Source organism: Agelaius phoeniceus, chromosome 24 (assembly GCF_051311805.1).
Source record: "Agelaius phoeniceus isolate bAgePho1 chromosome 24, bAgePho1.hap1, whole genome shotgun sequence".
Taxonomy (NCBI): domain Eukaryota; kingdom Metazoa; phylum Chordata; class Aves; order Passeriformes; family Icteridae; genus Agelaius; species Agelaius phoeniceus.
In genome coordinates this window covers 1,974,124-1,992,726 of record NC_135288.1, presented here as the reverse complement: position 1 = coordinate 1,992,726, position 18,603 = coordinate 1,974,124, and the positions used below count along the sequence as shown (strand labels likewise).

General features: G+C 52.0%; 1 protein-coding gene across 2 annotated transcripts in view; it reads left to right on the top strand.

Moving 5' to 3' along the window:
• The window catches only part of IGSF21 (immunoglobin superfamily member 21), a 40,308-nt gene that overhangs the window by 7,537 nt on the left and 14,168 nt on the right, over positions 1–18,603 (top strand). The window contains exon 2 of one of the 2 annotated variants that reach the window (XM_054647611.2): positions 13,851–13,963. In XM_054647611.2, coding sequence (XP_054503586.2) covers positions 13,851–13,963 — 113 coding nt within the window. Of the gene's footprint in view, positions 1–13,850; positions 14,016–18,603 lie in introns of those variants that run through there. The other variant, XM_077190188.1, reaches the window with a different exon arrangement.

Genomic DNA, 18,603 nt, shown 5'->3' with positions numbered 1-18,603 from the left:
CCTGCGGATGGAGTCACACAAAGTGTGGGAACATGGGATCCACGTGGGAACACGGGATCCACGTGGGAACACGGGCTCTGCCATTCCACCCTCGGCAGCTCTGGGAGCATCCCGAGAACCGGGGGTGGAATTTGGCTGCTTTCCTGGCTTTCCTCCTAAAAATAAAGCAGGGAATGTTGGATTGCAGGAGGACCCCGTGACTCTGAGAGGGGTGGGAAAGGCCAATGAGCCTGAAATATGCCCAGGGAGCTGCTGGGGAGTGGGATTTTCCATAGGGGATGGATGGATGAATGGATGGATGGATGGATGGATGGATGGATGGATGGATGGATGGATGAAAATGGATCCACTGAGTGGGATTTTCCATGTGGGATAACAGGCTGGATCTGCCGGGGAGTGGGATTTTCCATGGGGGATGGAAATGCTGGATCTGCTGGGGAATGGGATTTTCCATGGGGGATACAAGGCTGGATCTGCCGGGGAATGGGATTTTCCATGTGGGATGGAAATGCTGGATCTGCTGGGGAATGGGATTTTCCATGTGGGATACAAGGCTGGATCTGCTGCTGGAACAGCACCAGGCAATGGGCAGATCCTGTTCCAGAAAAGATCCAAAGGATGCAATTCCCACCAGGAACAAGGGTCCCAGAGAGCCCATCCTGTATGGAAAAGCCTCCAGCGCTCTGGCTCCACTCAGAGTCCTTCCCTTTGGAATTGGATAATGAGATGTTTTCCATTAACGCCAGCTCCCGGTGACCCTTTTGAAGTTCTGTTTGCATCTCCCTGCGCTATTCCAGTTTTTTTTCTGTAGGGAAGCGCTTTGTGAGGAGTGGAGATTGTTTGGATTCCTCCCGAATTTCCGCTGTAATTAGTGCAGGGATGGGAAGGCGAGAGGAGATTAGGGAAGCATTTCCCAAATTAAATCTTCCCATTCCTTGGAATTTGCGGGGTTGTTTTTATTTAGGGCAGGAAAATCCGGGAGATTCCATGGTGGGAGAGAGAGGGTTTGGGCAATGGGATGGTCAGGATGCTCCTGCCGTTCTTGGTTTGCATGGATCACGCTCCAGACCTGCTCCATGATTCCCAAAAAAAATGGGTGAAAAAAATCCCAGAGTTTTTTTGATTGGAATGATTTTATCTCGGGGGGAGGGAGGGAATGGGAATGGGAATGGAAATGGGAATGGGAAAGGAGAGCACTTCTGGCCTGGAGAATGGAAATGGGAATGGGAATGGGAATAGAGAGCACTTCTGGCCTAGAGAATGGGAATGGGAATAGAGAGCACTTTCAGCTTGGAAAATGGGAATGGGAATGAGAAGGGAAAGAACTTCCAGCCTGGAGAATGGGAATGGGAATGGGATTGGGAACAGAGAGCACTTCCTGCCTGGAGAAAGGGAATGGAGGGCACTTCCAGCCTGGAAAATGGGACTGGGACTGGGAATGGGACTGGGAATGGGAATGGGAATGGGAATGGGAATGGGAATGGGGGGCTTTTCCAGCTGTTTAACATCCCGGGCACTCCTCTCCGCCCCACTGAGCAGGAAAACCTCCCGCATTCCCGGCCTCTCTTCCTGCCCTCCCGGGAGCACTGAATTAAAGGAATATTGGATGATCCCACGCTTGGTTATGTTTTATTAACGCGGAGCCTCGGCCCCCCGGCACATCCAGAGGATCCGAGGCTCTGCCGGGCGTTTGTCCCTCTTTTCCAAGGTCTGGCTGCCGCTGATATTCCCAATTCCAGTCCTTGGCTTGGCTGGGGCGTCGGGTTATTCAGGAAAAGGAGGAGAATTTGGGATAAAAAAGATAAAAAATGGGAATGTGTGGTTTGTCTGAGGATTCTCTGTGTCCTGGCAGGCTTTGGGATGGGAGTTTCGCAGCAGGAATAGGGATGGATGCGGGAATAGTGATGGATTTGGGAAAGCAGAGTCATGGACACGACGTGGAGCCATGGAAAAATCTCCTCCTGATTTTCCAGCTTTGCTCCATCTCAGGGGTGGGAGAACCCCCAGAATGTCAGATTTGAGGGAGAAGATCCCCAAAAAATGCCAGCATTCCACAAGCAGAGCTAAAGGAGGAATCGGGGCTGGGATTTTGCTCCATCAGCCTTTGGGATCAGCGGGAAAAGCCAAACATGGATAATGGGACAGCTCTGGAAGTGCTGGGAGAGGGAAAGGTGTTAATTAGCAGTGATTTCCTAGTGGATGGATCGGGATGAAGGGAAGAGCCCCAAGGAGATGGATCAGGATGAAGGAAACTGCCCCAAGGAGGTGGATCGGGATGAAGGGAAGAGCCCGGCACATCCTCTCTGTGGGAGAGGGAAGTGTCGGGAATCAGTGCCTGGAATCAAGGCTGGAAGAGGGAGATATCCATTAATCCCATTAGGGATGCGGAATTACCGGGAGAGCAGAGGGATTATCAGCCATGGAGTGTGAATCTGGAGGAGAGAGGGCAGCGATCACAATCGTGCTTTGTCCAGGGAATGGGGCTGGAGAGGGGCTGGAAAGATGGGGCTGGATGAGGGTGGGCCGGGGAGATCCTGGGGGATGGGATCACGGTGTTCCCAAGGGATGGGATCATGGCTGTCCCAATGGATGAGGGAGAGTTTGGGATGCAGCTGCATCCCCGTGCCTGGGAAAAGCATCTCCGGGCACGGGTCAAATTTTGGAGCTGGGAATCCTGGTGGGAATTTTGGCTGTTTCCATGGAAGGTCTGGAGGAGTCTGTCCCAAAAATCCTTCCCTTCCCTTCCCTTCCCTTCCCTTCCCTTCCCTTCCCTTCCCTTCCCTTCCCTTCCCTTCCCTTCCCTTCCCTTCCCTTCCCTTCCCTTCCCTTCCCTTCCCTTCCCTTCCCTTCCCTTCCCTTCCCTTCCCTTCCCCCTCCAGAACATTCCTCCAGGAATACCGAGGGTTTTCCAGCTGAGCCGGGACCATTTGGGGCTGATCCAGGTGCCCCAGGCACCCTCCAGGTCATTTTTTTGGGAAAAAGCTGCACATCACACCCCGAATTCCAAAAACAAAGTGGATTTTGGAGCTCCTGGGATTCCTGCAGGGACTGGGTTTATTTTTGTGCTTCCTCTGCCTGAGGTTGTGCCTCTGGAGAAAGAGTTCAGAAGGAAAAATCCCAAAATATCAGTAACAATGATCCCTTCCCAGCTCCTCCGGGCAGGAATCGATGGAAGGAGTGGAGATCGCCCGGAGCCGACAGCTGGGAGGGAGGGGGGATCGATGGCTCCTCGTTTGTCACCAATCAAAAATCTGGGATAATTGGATTTCCCGCAAGTGGAGAAATAAATCAGGGAATTCATTATCCGGGTCAGGGTCACCCCTGCTCCAGGGCCACCGGGGCTTGGGAAAACCTGCTTGGAACTGGTGGGAAACCCGGCGGGGTCTCCCAAACTGAAACCTGCTGACTTTCCTGAATGGAATTAATGGTTTTCCCTCTTTTCCCCATCCCAAGCCTGTGGGTCTCCCAGTAAAGCTGGAAAAAGAGGAGTTTTAGGGAGGACTGAGGAGTTTTGGGTGGGAAAATTCTTTCCTGGTGTTATTTTTGGGAGCAGGAGCACTTCTGATAAGCCCCTGCTGTTCTTCCAGGATGGGATTTTTTGGGATCTCAAATTATCCCCTTGCTGTAATTCCAGGATTTTTTGGGATCTCAAATTATCCCCTTGCTGTTACTTTGGGATGGGATTTTCTAGGATCTCTAAAAACCCCTTGCTGTTATTCCGGAATTTTTGGGGAGGATCTCCAAAAACCCCTTGCTGTTACTCCAGGATTTTTTGGGGGTCTTTAATAACCCCTTGCTGTTACTCTGGGATGGGATTTTCTGGGATCTCTAAAACCCCCTTATATCTGGAATAAAATAGTCCATAATTTTCTAGGGATCTTCAATAAACCCCTACTGTTAATCCAGGATGGGATTTATTGGGATCTCTAATAACCCCTTGCAGTTACTCTGGGATGGGATTTTCCTGGATCCCAGATGAGCTGGAAAGGACCTTGCTTTCCCCTTCCCAAGTGGGGAAACTGAGGCATGGAAAGCTCTGGAACCCTGGAATGCTTTGGGTTGGGATGGACAGGGACATTTCCCATAGGCTGTTGTTCCAACGTGGATTTGAGCACTTCCAGGAACAGGGAGCAGCTCCCAGCTCCTTCCTGCTCTGTTAATTATTCCTGCTGGGATTAACTCCAGCAGGGATTAACACCCCGAGCCGCAGCTTCCCAGAATTGGCTGCTGGTGCCATAATCCCCATCCCAACGGAGCTGGAACAGCAGGAAAATCCTCAGCTGCTGTCAGCAAATCCCTCCCAAGCCACTGATTGAGCTCTGCCAGGGGTTTGGGATTTTTTCCCCAGTTTTCCAATCCCTCAGCTCTGGTTTGGGACTCTAAAAAGGAGCACTGGGTGCAGTAATTCTCCTTTTTTACTCTGGAATTGCATTCCTGGGTTGGATTTTGTAGGGCAACACCATCTGGGGATAAAATCCTTTATCCCAGGTGAGGTTCTCCATAATCCCAGTGCCCAGGGGTGGCATTCAGAGGGTGCAGCTTCCCAGGGAGCTCCAGGAGCATCCAGCTGGCGGGAATCTCTTCCTTGTCAGGATGCAGAGCTGAGCCGCTGGAAAAGGAGGGCTGGGAATTTGCTGATGTGAGGAAAAAATCCCATTTCCAATCTTTTTCAGTGTGGGATTAGGATACAGCCTCTCCTTCGTCCTGCCACACTTAATTCAGGATTAATTCCACATCTGCACATGGAGATCAGATCCTGCTGTGTTTTCCGTGGAGCTGCTTGATTAAAAACCAGGGAAAAGCAGAACAGGGGGAATTTTTAGCCCCGGGACACCTGGACATTCCGGTTTGGAGCATTAATCCCGGTTAATCCAGGTGTTGAGGAGGCACCATGCTCTGATGGAAGGGTTTTAGGGAATGTTCAGCCATTCTGGAGGCATTCCATTGGATTTGGTGGTCAGTGATCGCTCCCGCTCGGCAAAGTTGGGATTGTAGGAAAAATGCCCGTCTGGTGAGCTTGGGATTTGCTGGAAATAGACAAAAATTCCATGGAAATGGATTGGAGAGTGATCCATGGGGCAGCGGGGGGGAGATGGAAAAAAATGGGGGAAAAGAAGGAAAAATTGGGATTTTTTTAACAATTCCCGAGTGTCATTGGGATCTGCTGGAAAAAGGAGGAAGGAACTCCCTCCTGGGATTTATCAGCAGGAGGGAATTCCTGCCCTGCAGCCCAGACTGGGGGTGGAAGCACTTCTGGGTGGAAAACAGGAAAATCCAGCTGATGTGGAGGAAATCCTGCAGGAACGGGGTTCATTTATAGGGAAAAGGGAAAATTTGGGATGAGAGGTGGCACCCCCCACCTGCTGGGCCTTGTGTGCCCAAAATCCATTGGCTTCACCCCATGGAATGGCAATAAAATTGGGGAGTGACCGATCTGGGGAATTGTGCCTTAATTAACTTGGGGGGAGTCGTTTGGCAGCTGGGAATCAACCCTGATTTGCATATTTGCATAGATGCAAATGAGGGCCATGATCTCCATTTATCAAACGAGGCGTCTCAGACCCAGCCTGGCCCTGCGGAATTTTTGGCTCCGTTTTGGCTCCGGCAGCTGTTCCAACATCTGGGAAGAGGCCACGAGGTGCTGGTGGAGCCATCGCTCCAAATTAGGGATGGTGCCAGGTTTTTGAGGGAATTTGGCTCTGCTGGATTCACCTTCCCACCTTTCCCAGGATGAGGCATCATTTTGGATTCTGAAAGCGCCCAAAATGATCCAAACAAAATGAATAATCTGGAAAAATCCTTGGATAATGAGGAAAAGGGGTTAATGGAACAGGAGAAACGACAGCGGAATGATGACAAACATCCGGCTCTTCCCAAAATCCTGATCCACCAACCCAGGAGCTCTTCCCAAAATCCAAACCCATTGACCCATCACAGGCTCTTCCAAAAACCCCAACCCAAAGATCCACCAGGAGCTCTTTCCATGATCCCAATCCAATGACCCATCCCGAGCTCTTCCTGAAATTCCAAGCTCTTCCCGAAATCCAAAGTCAATCACTCATCTTGTGCTCTTCCCAAAATCCCAGTGACCCATCCCAAGCCACCACTCTGAGCAGCTGTGGGAGCTCCAGTGGGATGTCCAGCATTTTATGTTATGGGAATATCAGTGGGATGAAGTTGTGGAGATAAAATATTCCCCCCTCCAGCACCGCTGGGAGGCCAAGGGATTTTATGGAAACATTGGAAGTGGAAAAGGGGGGGGGAAAAGTTATAAATAAAACTTCCCAGCGTTTCAGTAAATGCTCCTAAACATCCTTCCCGTGCGGAGATAAATATTCCATGTGTGATTTACGGCCCTGCATTCCCAGGCTGTGCGGGCAGCGGGATAAAATCCCATAAATCACCGGGAATATCAATGCAGCCACCACATTCTCGCTGATAAGCGGCGTGGGCCAGGAAAATCCATCTTTTCTGCGCCAGCTGCGCCTTGACGGAGTTGATTTAAGGAGTTTTGGGATCGGGAGGGGTTTCCCAAGCCTTGGGAGGGTCTTGGATCCTTCTTTGTGTGTTTTCGTGGAAAGGAATTCTCTTCCGGGGGGGTTCAGTTTTGGGGGTGTGGGGATTTTGTTCCAAACAAGATAATTCCCATCCACCCCAGGGAAATACTTCCCAAATCTGACAGATCCTGGGTTTCCGATGGATGTTGCTTCCCTCCAGTCCTGTTTTTCTTATGTTCACCCCCAAATCCTCACTTTTCCAGCATCCCTGGTTTTGTTCCATCTATCCCAGGGACATGCTTCCCAAATCCAACTGATCCTGATTTTCTGGTGGCTGTCGCTTCCCCCCAACTGTGCTTTTCTTGTGTTCATCCTGAAATCCTCACTTTTCCAGCATCCCTGCTTTTGTAGCCACTGGATTTATCTCCCGGGATGGGAGGGATGCAGCCCTTAGATCCACCATGGAATTTCATCTCTGAGCATCCAGGAAATCCCTGGACTTTTGGGATGAGAGACCCCCTTAACATCCAAAAATTCCAAAGCCCTTCCAAGGGTTTGTAGCAGGGCCTGGTCTCCCTCCAGCCAAAGCCGTCACGGTTTTCCCTCCAAACATCCATCTTTTTCCTGGAACGCCGCATTCCCTGTGGATTTGTGCCGGAGATGTCGAACAAGCACGAAATCGACGCCGTGAGCTGAAGCCAAGCCGGGAATGGGCTCCCTCATCCCGTGCTCCAATGAGCCGGAACAGCTCCGAGGAGCTTGGGAAAAGCCGGATGAAGACGTTCGAGGATTTATTCCAGCCCATGCCCAGGCCACGGGGCCGATTCCGACGGCTCAATCCCACCCGGATTTGTCTGTCGGGAGGCGCAAAGGTGGAAAACGCTGGAGTTTTCTTAGGATTTACTGGGCACGGAGAGAGCTGGAAGGAAGCTGGACGGGGAAAAGTGGAAATGTGGGAAGGAGGAGATGGAAAGAGGACGGAGATTGGAATTGGAGAGATGGGACACAGCACCACCGGGAGGCTCCCAGATCCCAGATTTCCTGTGGCCTTTCTGCTCCCAAAGTGCCCAAACTCTCCCCTTCCATCTGAAATCCTTTGCTGTGCTGAGGTTGTGCTGATGGGGATGAAAGTCCCGCAGAGCTGGAATGTTTGGAATGTTTTTGGCCCAGCAGGATCCATTTGGATCTCATTCCTCATTTTTCTGCTGCCTCTGGAGCCGCTGGAGTCTCGGAGCTGATGAGAGCCGATCCCACCCCTCCAGAACATAAAAGTGACTCTGGAGCTCATCATGAGGAGAAAACCAGCCCCAAAATGGATTTTTCCTGAAGATCCATCAGCATCAATCCTCGGGAAGCCCTCAGGTGGTGCTGGAGATGCTCCCCATGGACACAAGGACATTGGGAATCATGGGCACGGAGCAAATCGGGAATTCATCCTTTTTCTTTGGACTGGGATATTTTGGGATATCTTTTCTTCAGGATATTTTGCTTAGGAGGAATCTGGGATTTAAGGAAAAAAGGGAAGCTGGACAGTGGTTAAAAATTCCATCTTGATGGGATTTAGGTGTTGAAATCCTTGGGAGCTGGGATCTGTGGGTTTGTTTTATCTGTATTTTATAAAAATGGGGAATCATGGAATGGGTTGGATTGGAGGGACCTTAAATCCCATCCCAGTCCCTGCCATGGACTGGGACACCTTCCCCTATCCCCGGTTGCTCCAAGTCCAACCAGGCCTCGGACACTTCAAGGGATGGAGCAGCCTTGGCTTCTCCAGGCGGAATTGATCCATAAAATTCCATCATTCCATAATTCCCTCAAGGTTTGCTCACGGAATGGACAGGGAACAGCCCCCGGAGCCCGGCTTGAAGGGGTTCCCTCACTTCATCTTCATTTGAAAGGGGCCGGGAGGCCGAAGGGGCCGTGCTCAATCCATGGATTGATCCAAAGGATTGATCCAAACCATCACAAAGAGGCTCGGGACACATCCATAGGATCCGGCAGATCCTGCATCCCACTAATTGGAGAAAAATGGACCCAAAGCATGGGCTGGACGTCCCCCTGCTCATTCCATACATTTCCTCCTGATCCCTAAAAATTTAGGAGCTGGTTTGGTCTAGCAGCCCCGCCTAAGGAATAATTCCAGATCCAGCTGCGGAATCGTTCCCTCCCACTTATGGAAATGAGAGAGGGAAGCGGCGCCTAATGAGATGTTTGTGAGGGAAGAGGAATTTTAATTACTGGCTCTTAATTGTCTGCTCGGCCCGTTAATATCCCATTTTCCCGGGATTAATGCCATTCGCTCCCTGCCAGCCGGGCTCCTCCTCTCCTGGGGGTGACGCCAACTTTCCCGGGTTTATTTTAGGGAATGTGCCCGTTTTCCAAAAGCCAGGATGACTTTTGGGAGGGCGGTGGAGGGGTTGGGGAGGTTTAACCCCGTTAACAGAGCTGGTGGATTTTTGGGAAGCAAAGCTGAATATCCAAGGAAAACTCAGCACAAGGCTCCCCCAATCCATTTCCGCCACTTCCCAAAGGCCCATTTTCCTTGGAAGCGTGGCGCCGACTCTGGCTGTCATGTCCCATTCCCTGGCTGGTGTTAAACCCATGCCAGACGCTTATTCCCGTTTAAACAAGAAATAAAATCCTGCCGCAGCTTTCCAGGAGGAAAAGCTCCGGATTCAGCAAAATTCCACCTCCCTGGATGGGGCCAGCTGGGAATTCTTTGCCCTTGGAGCCCTCCCGGGTTAACAACGGGAGGCAGCATCATATTCCGACTGTAAATTGTCCTGGAATGTCATAAATAAAGCATGGCCGGAGCTGGGAAGGGAGCGGGAAGGAATTTGCTGCGTTCCCGGGAACAACTGGAGCTGCTGAATTTTTCATGGACAAGATGTTGCAAAGCGCCGCCAGTCAGAGCACGTTTGGTTCCTGAGGATCCGGGGCTTCCATCCCTGGATCTGCCACGGCCGTGGACGTTCCATGGTCGGGAATTTGCAGGAGTGCTCCCAGATTTTTCCAGGGGGGTTTGCATCCCTTTGGATCCCGCTGAAAGGAGTGAAATGTCTCCTGCTCTCCTTAAATGCTGGGAATTTTGGGATATTGACCGGTTAAGGGAGTGCTGGTGTCTGTTTTCCTGTTCCCTCCTGGTTTTCCCATCCCATCCCAGCCTTTGGAAAAAGGGAGGTGGAGGAATAGGAGGGAATTATGGATAAGCCCCGTTAATCGCTGGCTAATTAAAATGATGAAGTGTTTGTGTTGTCAGCGGCTCCTCAAGGAGGCTGGGGACATTCCAGAGGGGGATGGAGCCACTGGATCCCAAGAATCCCCTCCTCTGGCTCCATCCCGAGCTCCCACTCTGCTCAGATCCGCTGCTGCTTCCAAGGACTGTTCCTAAAAGGATGGGGACAGGTTGGACTCTGGGGACACGGAAAGGGGGAAAATCCATCCTCAGCTGGAGCTGCCCCATCCCAGGATTTGTCCAATCTTGGAGGGGGCTTGGAGCAACCTGGGATAGTGGGAGGAGTCCCTGCTCAGGTCCCTTCCAATCCAGTTCCAGAATTCCATTGGTTTGAGATTTTTGGGAAGCACTGGGAGATGAGAAATCCAGGAATGGGAGCACTGGGTGATCTCCATAAATAAATCTTGGATTTCCATGTGGGATGGAAGGAATCAGGTGCCCGGGGGAGATGTGGAAGGGGCTCCATGTGGTGCTGGGATTCCTTGGAAGGCCCCATTACTCCAAGGCCTCTGCTTAGGACATTCCCATTCCATTCCGTCCCATCCCATCCTCCCCAGGAGCCTCTGAGGGATTCCAGCTGCCCCGGCCATTCCCATGGAGTGTCCAGCTGCATTTGTGGGCAGAAATCCCCACAGAATGCTGGAAAGGGCTGGAAACGGGGTTTTCATCCAGCATCTCACACTTCCAGGGCTGGAGCAATTCCTGCCTTATCCCTGGGAGCTCTTCTGTAATTGGAAGCACCGAGCTTGTTCCGATGCTCTCCTTTATGAACGCGTCACTCCCGATTTCAAAGGACATTTCCTTTATCCCTCCCTTCCCCCTCTCCTCCCCCTCCTTCCCTTTTCCCTTTTTTTTAAAATCCCCCTTAAACTGGATGGTGCCAGAATTCCCAGCGATTGCCAGCAAAAATATCCTCTCCTCCCCAGGGCTGCCATCTAATCAGAGGGATGAATTTCCAGAGGGCCGAAGCCGATCCGGGGGAGGCCGGACCCGGCATTCTCTGGAAAATCTCGGATTGAAAAGAGCAAAGGGGAAGCGGAGCGAGGCTGAGAAGGGGACGCTGATAAAGGGACGCTGATAACGCGAGGGATGACAGAAATTCGGGATGGGCTCTTCCTTTTGGAAGAGTTCTGCCCACCCAGCCATTCCCGTCACGGCCGCTTTGTTCTCCTCAGTAAATCCCAAAAAAAAAGGGAGCCGAGGGAGGCTCTGGAGCAGCGCTGGCACCTGGCAGTTGTTCCCTGTCGGGAGGCGAAGGGAAGCGGAGGATGAGGGATGGGATTCGCACGTCAGGCGCAGCCAAGCAGCGGGGTCTGGACGGCTCCATCTGGATTCCTGCTTTATTTTCCTTTGTTTTCCCGCTTTTCCCCCTCCCCTCCACGCATCCTTGGCCGGCTCCTGTGGGCACTCGGCATCTGTTTCCCTCTCCCTCTTCTCTCCTTCTTTTCCACAACTTCTGGGCTGGTTTTGCACTGGATTTGGGCAGGGGTGCTTTTGGAGCGTTTGAGTTTTCCCCTTCCTGCCTTTTCCAGGCCCAGTCAGGGCTCTGGATCACTGTCCGTGGGATCCTGATCCCACAGCACCACAGCAATAAATCCTGGAACTCCAGAGCTTCCATGCAGGAGAAGCTCGGGAGCATCCTGTGGTTCCGCGCTGGTGTTTTTAGGGATCAAATGTCTGGATTTAAGGCCCAGCCAAGCCACAGTTCCCAGGAATAGGAGTGGAAGCTGCTCCCAATGCCAGCTCTGAGTGGTTTTCCAGCATATGGAGGAAGCAGAGAGAGGCAAAATTCCAATTTTGGGGGTTTTTCTTGGCCACCCAGAAGATGCAGGTCAGGGATGGGTTTGGAGGGGGATTTCCTTGGAAATAATGCCTGGATGTGTGGATTTGCTGCATGGGAGTGGCTGGGGCCATCCCAAACTTGGTTCTTTTTCACTTTAAAAATCCACCAAAAATCAGGGAAAGGTCCAAACACCACCAAAAGCCTTGGATGGACTGGGATGGGGATGGATCCCTTTCCCATGGAAGTGCAGGGGTCTGGAAGGGAATAATGTAGGAAGAGGGATGGAAAACATGTGGAAATGCTGAGCTGGGAACTCCTGGATCCCACGGACAGGGAGAAAATCCAATCTCTGCTCTGGACTGCGGTGGGGATGGTTTTGCATGGAAGTGCACGGGTCTGGAAGGGAATAACGTGGGAAAAGGGATGGAAACCACCCAGAAACGCTGAGCTGGGAACTCCTGGATCTCCGCATCCCACGGGCAGGAGTGAAAATCCAATCTTTGCTCCAGCTTTGCCAGTTCCTCCCCGGCTCCCTTTAATCTCCGGCTGATCCGGGGGAAGGCGGGAGCTGCGATCCCAGCCGGATCCATGGAAAGGCGGGAGCTGCGATCCCGGCCGTGGGCTCCATGGAAAGGCGGGAGCTGCGATCCCGGCCGGATCCATGGAAAGGCGGGAGCTGCGATCCCAGCCGGATCCATGGAAAGGCGGGAGCTGCGATCCCGGCCGGATCCATGGAAAGGCGGGAGCTCTTCCGCACGCACGGAGGCTCCATCCCGAATTCCTCGGGGCGGATCCTGCCGCGCTGCCAAGGATTTGCTCATCCCCCTCCTTCCCCGCCGCTTTCCCGTGCCTGTTGCTCATCCCGGCGTTCGGAAATGTCAGGAGCCGAGCGAGGGGAACCGGGGCAGCCGGAGAGACCTCGGCTGCCCTTCCTCCCTCCCTCCTCCTCCTCCTCCTCCTCCTCCCGTTCCTGCCTTTTCCATCCGCACGGTCCTGAATCCAAGGGGCCCTCGTGCAGCCTTGGCAATCGCAGGGATTTAATCCCCGCTTTAGGAACAAAAATAAACCTGGACAGGCAGGGAGAGGCTGGAAAGGAGCCGGCCCCAGGCAGGCTGGGAATGTTGACCAGGATTTGGGTCGCTCCCAGCTAGGAAAACCAGGATTCTGGGATGCAACAGCAAAAATTCCCTCGTTCCAAGCATCATTTGGAGCTGAAAAGAGATTTAACCCTCAGCCCTACCCCCAAACAGTCCCCAAAATCCACTTTTCCCCCTGTGTTTCCTTGTGCAGAGCTGTTCCCGCAGCCCCCAAAAGCAGCACAAAACGGGATTTTCCGGCTTTTTCCCGGTGTTCAATATTCCAGGCCACGCTGCCCGGCTGCCGCAGCCCGCACGTGTTCCCGGAGCGTGTTCTCCCGCAGGTCGTGCCTGGGATTTATGGCACAAACACCTCCAAGTTGTTTTACAAGGAATGCTGAGCCTCAGGATCGCCGCCTGGGAGGCACAAAAATTCCTGGGAATTCACCTTCTGCCCTCCCAGGGCATCTTCCTCAAAGGAATCTCTGATTTCCAGCCCCATTTCCAAACCTGCTCCTGTTTCCCTGACTTTTGCTCGGCTCTTTTCCCACCTGGTGCGAGGAGAGATTAAAAAAAAAGGAATTTGGATTGGGTGAGGGTTTTTTTTTTGTTGTTTTTTTTGGGATGTCCCGGTGTCAAACAGGGAAGGATGCCTGGGATTTGCCAGGCTGTCAATCCATCAATTCCCAACAGCTGCAGGAAAGGCAGAAAAACAAACCAGGAATGCAATTCCTGTCCTTGCTGCACCCCCGGCTGCTCCCTGCTCCCAATTTCCCAACAAATCAAGGGGAAAGAGGGAGAAAAGGAACGGATGGAGCTGCCTGGGCTTTGATTTTCCCTCTGGATCGAGGACGGATTCAGAATCCGGCCATGGGGAGATGGGGAAGGAGCTGAAAAAGGAGCTGGATGGGGGTTGTGCATCCTCGGGGGAAACTGTTGGGGAATTCCCAGCGGGAATGATGAATTTGGGAAGTTTTGTGCAAGCACAGGGCAGGGAATGGGGAGGGACGATGGAGCCCAAAGCAAACCCGTAGGAAGGACGGGAATTTGCAGTGGGAATGGTGGCCACTGGGATTTTCCCAAATTCAGGAAGGATTTCCTTAATTTTGGCTTTTTTGGCATCATTGGGGGCGGCCCTGTGAGGGGTCAGGGCTTTCCCTGGCATCCAATTAACCCATAAAATTCCTGGTCACCACCAATTCCAAACTTCCCTGGGGCTCAGCTCTCTTTCCCTGCCTTTTTTCCCCCCACTTTTCCAGGATATCTGACCGTCAGCATCGAGCCCCTGCCCCCGGTGGTGGTGGGAGACGCCGTGACCCTGAAATGCAACTTCAAAACCGACGGGAAAATGCGGGAGATCGTCTGGTACCGGGTGAGCTCCGACGCCTCGGGAATGGGAATGCGGAGCCGGCCGGGAACAGAAGGTCAGGGCTGGATGAGGCAGGAAAAGCAGACGGAGCTTGGGCTGATGGGAATATCAATTCCTGGGAGGAGGAGGAGGAGGGAGGCAGCTGGGCTGGACTCGGGAAATGAGGCTGGGAGGGATGCAGGATGGATTTGGGATCATCGGGACTTGGGGTCATTGGGATTTGGGATCATCGGGATTTGGGATCATTGTTGGATTTGGGCTTCACGTGGAGTCCCCATCCTTTTTTTTTTTTTTTTTGGAGTGGCTGCCAGGTGGGTTTAGGGATGGCTCGGGATTGAGTTGGGATTTGGAGCTGGAGCTGAGATTGGCACCGCTCTGCCAAGAGCTTGGCGGGTGGAAAATGATGGGGAAAAGGCAGGAATGGGGAAAATCTGGGATATCCGGGGTTTGGGGGGAAGTTTGGGGTTCTTCATGTAGACCTTTTAAAAGAACCCCAAACTTTCCCTGTTCCCAAAATATTTGGGAATTTGGGATGTTTAATGGGAGGGAAGCTCCTGGTTTTATTTGGGAAAGGGGAATTTGGAACCTTGTTTTATTTGGGAATGGGGATTTTGAGGGCCAGTTTTATTTGGGAAAGGAAGGATTTGGAGCCTGGTTTTATTTGGGAAAGGGAGGAATTAGGAACCTGGCTGTATTTGTGAAAGGGGGGAATTTGGAGCCTGGTTTTATTTGGGAAAGGGGAATTTGGAGGCCAGTTTTATTTGGGAAAGGAAGGATTTGGATGTTGTATTAATTTGGGAAAGGGAGGATTTGGAGGTTGGTTTTATTTGGGAGAAGTAAATTTGGGGGGCAGTTTTATTTGGAAAGGGGCATTTGAATGTTGATTTTCTTTGGGAAAGGCAAATTTTGAGACCAATTTTATTCGGGAAAGGAAGGATTTGGAGCTTGTTTTATTTGGGAAAGGAAGGATTTGGAGCCTGGTTTTATTTGGGAAAGGAAGGATTTGGAGGCTGGAGCTGCTCCTGGATCATCATTCCTGAGCCTTGATCCAGCCTCAGGTTCACCAATCCTGAGCTTTCTCCAGGGAAATTTGGGATAAGCTGCCAACTACAAATGGTTTTATCCAAGAAAACCTGAGGTTTTCCAGGGAAAACTCCTGGAGGAGGCAAAGAGAGGGCGAGTGCTGCCAGTGGCATCAAATGGAGCAGCTGGGAATATTTTTCCTTGGATTTCCCATCCTGTTCCTGCTCCCTGCCCAAGGAGCTGCCCTTCCCTAACGCTCTCCTCCATTTCCAGGTTTATGAGCAGGGAAAGGATCGGTGCAAATCCATCTGTTGGAATGTGGTGTGTGCACAGGAACATCTCCATGGAATCCGAGATGGATTTTCCTATAATTATTTATGGCTGGACCCCTAAATGTTGGACAGGCAGGGAACAGAACCCCAAACCTGCCCCGAATCCAAAATCCCAGCTTGGAATTGGTTTCACCTCCCTCCTTTTTTTAGGGAGGAATTTTTTTTTTTTCTGCTGGCTCCGCCGTCTCCACCAGGTTTTTCCTTCCCTTTTCCACTGGGTAATATTGGATTAACCCACTTTCCCGGGAGCGGGATTTGCATAATCCCCCCTGCGAGCAGGGATGTGGGAGCGGCTGCTGCTCCAGAGCAAACGATGCTCCGAGAAACCTCGGAGGCAAAGGGAAGGGCAGAAATATCCCAGCTTGGATTTTCATCCCCACAAATCCCCCCTTTCTTCCAGGGCTTTTTACCCCTCCTTCCCTCTTGCTCCTTTCCCAGGAACTTTCCCAGGTTTGGGAAGTTGGTTTTTTGGTGGAGCAGCTCAGGATTTGCCCAATTCCTTCATGATTTTAAGGGGTTTTTTTTCCCCGTTTTTCTCCCTGTCTTGCCTCACTCCCGGACTTTTGCAGCTTCCCAAAGCTCCGGTGGCAGCTCCAGGGTGTCGGAGGTGATGGATGGATCTGGGAGAGCCGGGGCGGAGCCTCTGGAGCTGTGGGTTCCGTTCATTCCACCCGTAAATCACGGGAATGTGGCTCCGGAGCGCTGGATTGGGGTCACGCCCGGCTCCTCATTCCTGTGATTTATTGGACAGGGAGCAGAGGGAGCTCCTGGAGTCTGAGGGATCTGAGCTGCTCCAGGGGCGGGAAGGGGCAGGGAAAAGGGGGAGAGAGGAGGAAAAGTCAATGGCAGCGCTTTGGTGGGGATTGGAGTTGGGAATAATACCCAGGATGGATCCCGTGGGATGGATCCGTAACCCACATGGTACATCCATAACCCCTGGGATGGATCCATAACCCTTGGGATGGATCCATAATTCATGGGACAGATCCATAACCCTTGGGATGGATCCATAATCCATGGGACAGATCCATAACCCTTGGGATGGATCCATAACCTGTGGGATGGATCCATAACCTGTGGGATAGATCCATAACCTTTGGGATAGATCCATAACCCCTGGGATGGATCCATAACCCATGGGATGAATCCATAACCTCTGGGATGGATCCATAACCCTTGGGATGGATCCATAACCTGTGGGATGGATCTGTAACCCCTGGGATGCATCCCTAACCCACATGGTACATCCATAACCTGTGGGATGGATCCGTAACCCTTGTGATGGATCCATAACCCTTGGGATGGATCCATAACCCCTGGGATGGATCCATAACCTGTGGGATGGGTCTGTAACCCTTGGGATGGATCCATAACACCTGGGATGGATCCATAACCCATGGGATGAATCCATAACTCCTGGGATGGATCCATAACCTCTGGGATGGATCCATAACTCACAGGATACATCCATAAACCCTGGGATGGGATCCATAACCCCTGGGACAGATCCATAACCCCTGGGATGGATCCATAACTCCCGAGTGGACAATCCCATTGGGATCTGTGCTCTCCAAGGCTGAGGAGCCTCATCCCATGGGTGAATCTCCATGGAGAAACCCCACACTGGAAGCAGCACCCACAATTCCAGCAATTCCCCTGGATTCCCTGGGGATGAGGGACGGACAGGGACAACCCTTTCTTCCCACTGGGAAACCCCTCAGCTGCTGGAATGCTGCCGGTTTCAGCATTCCTGGGACGAGCAAAGGGAATTTTTCCCAGAATAAACAGGAACACATCCCTCAGGCGGAGGCGTTAATTAACATCCCACAATCCCAACACCTCCGCAAGGTGTGATGTTCCCGGGAACAGGTGCGAACACGGATCTGCACCTGGAGAGCTCCTGAGAAAGCCTTGGCGGGAGATGGGGGTGGCCGAATCCGCTCGGAATGAGGCTGGGAACACCCAGAGCTGTTCCTTGGTCCCGCTGCCAGCGGCCCCGGGGTTGCCCCGGATTTGTGTGGTTGGTTCCAGGATGGGAACTGGGAAAATTCCTTCTTTTCCCAGTGGAGCTTGGGAAAAAAAACAGGGAAGCAGGAGTGGGAGGGGAAATCCTTGGAGGCTCCAATCCAGCCCCGTGCAGCAGGAAGGGAAGCGGAGCTGGATTGGGCTGGGCTCGGAGCATGGGAATTTGGGAATTGCAAATGGGGTTTGGTGGATCTGGGGTGTCCGAGCAGGGCCGGACACCATTCCCTGGTGCTGCGTGGGATTCCTGGGATGTCCGGGAATGAAGGGCGGGAATGGAGGGGAGCCCACAGGGCTCTGCCTCCATTAATTAGAGCTTGGTGCTCAGGGTAATTAGCAGGAAGGGAACGAACTGGAGCTGGGATTGCTGGGAGCAGGGCCCTGGCATTGCTCCTGGTAGTAACCTTGGAGTATGGGAAAAACCTAAATCCAGAGCATCCCAGGAGTTTTTCCCATTGGTTGTGATTCTCTGGGGAATGGGTGAGGGAAGCAGGAAAAAACCTAAACCAGGAGTTTTCCAGGATAACAAGTTTTTCCTGTTTGCTTCTCCTGGGAATGGGCAGGAAAATCCTAAATCTGGAGTTTTCCAGGATAGAGTTTTCCCGGTTGATTCTCCTGGGAATGAGCAGGAAAAAGTGAAACCAGGAATTTTCCCAGATATTGAGTTTTTTCCAGTTGATTCTCCAGGGAATGGGCAGGAAAATCCTAAATCTGGAGTTTTCCAGGATGAAATGTTTTCCTGGTTGATTCTCTAGGGAATGGGAAGGAAAAACCTAAATCCAGAGTTTTCCAGAATAACGAGTTCTTCCCATTGTTGTGATTCTCCTGGGAATGGACAGGAAAAAAACCTAAATTCGGAATTTTCCAGGATAACAAATTTTGCCCAGTTGATTCTCCAGGGAATGACCAGGAAAAAAACCTAAATTTGGAATTTTCCAGGATAACAAATTTTTCCCAGTTGATTTTCCAGGGAGTGGGTAGGAATATCCTAAATCTGGAGTTTTCCAGGATAACCAGTTCTTCTTGGTGTCTCTGTTGTGGACTCTGCCCTCCTCCTTTTCCCCACCAAACACCCGGAGTGCTGCAGCCGCTCCAGGGAATTTTCCCTCTTTCCAGAGCCATTTCCATTTGCTTGGAGAAAGGGAATCCATCGATCCGTCCTCGGGACACGGAGCCTGGATCAGATCCCAATTCTGCCCCTTTCATCCCACATCCATCACTTTCTGATGATTTTGGGTCCTTTGGGCATCCTGACGGGACGCTCTG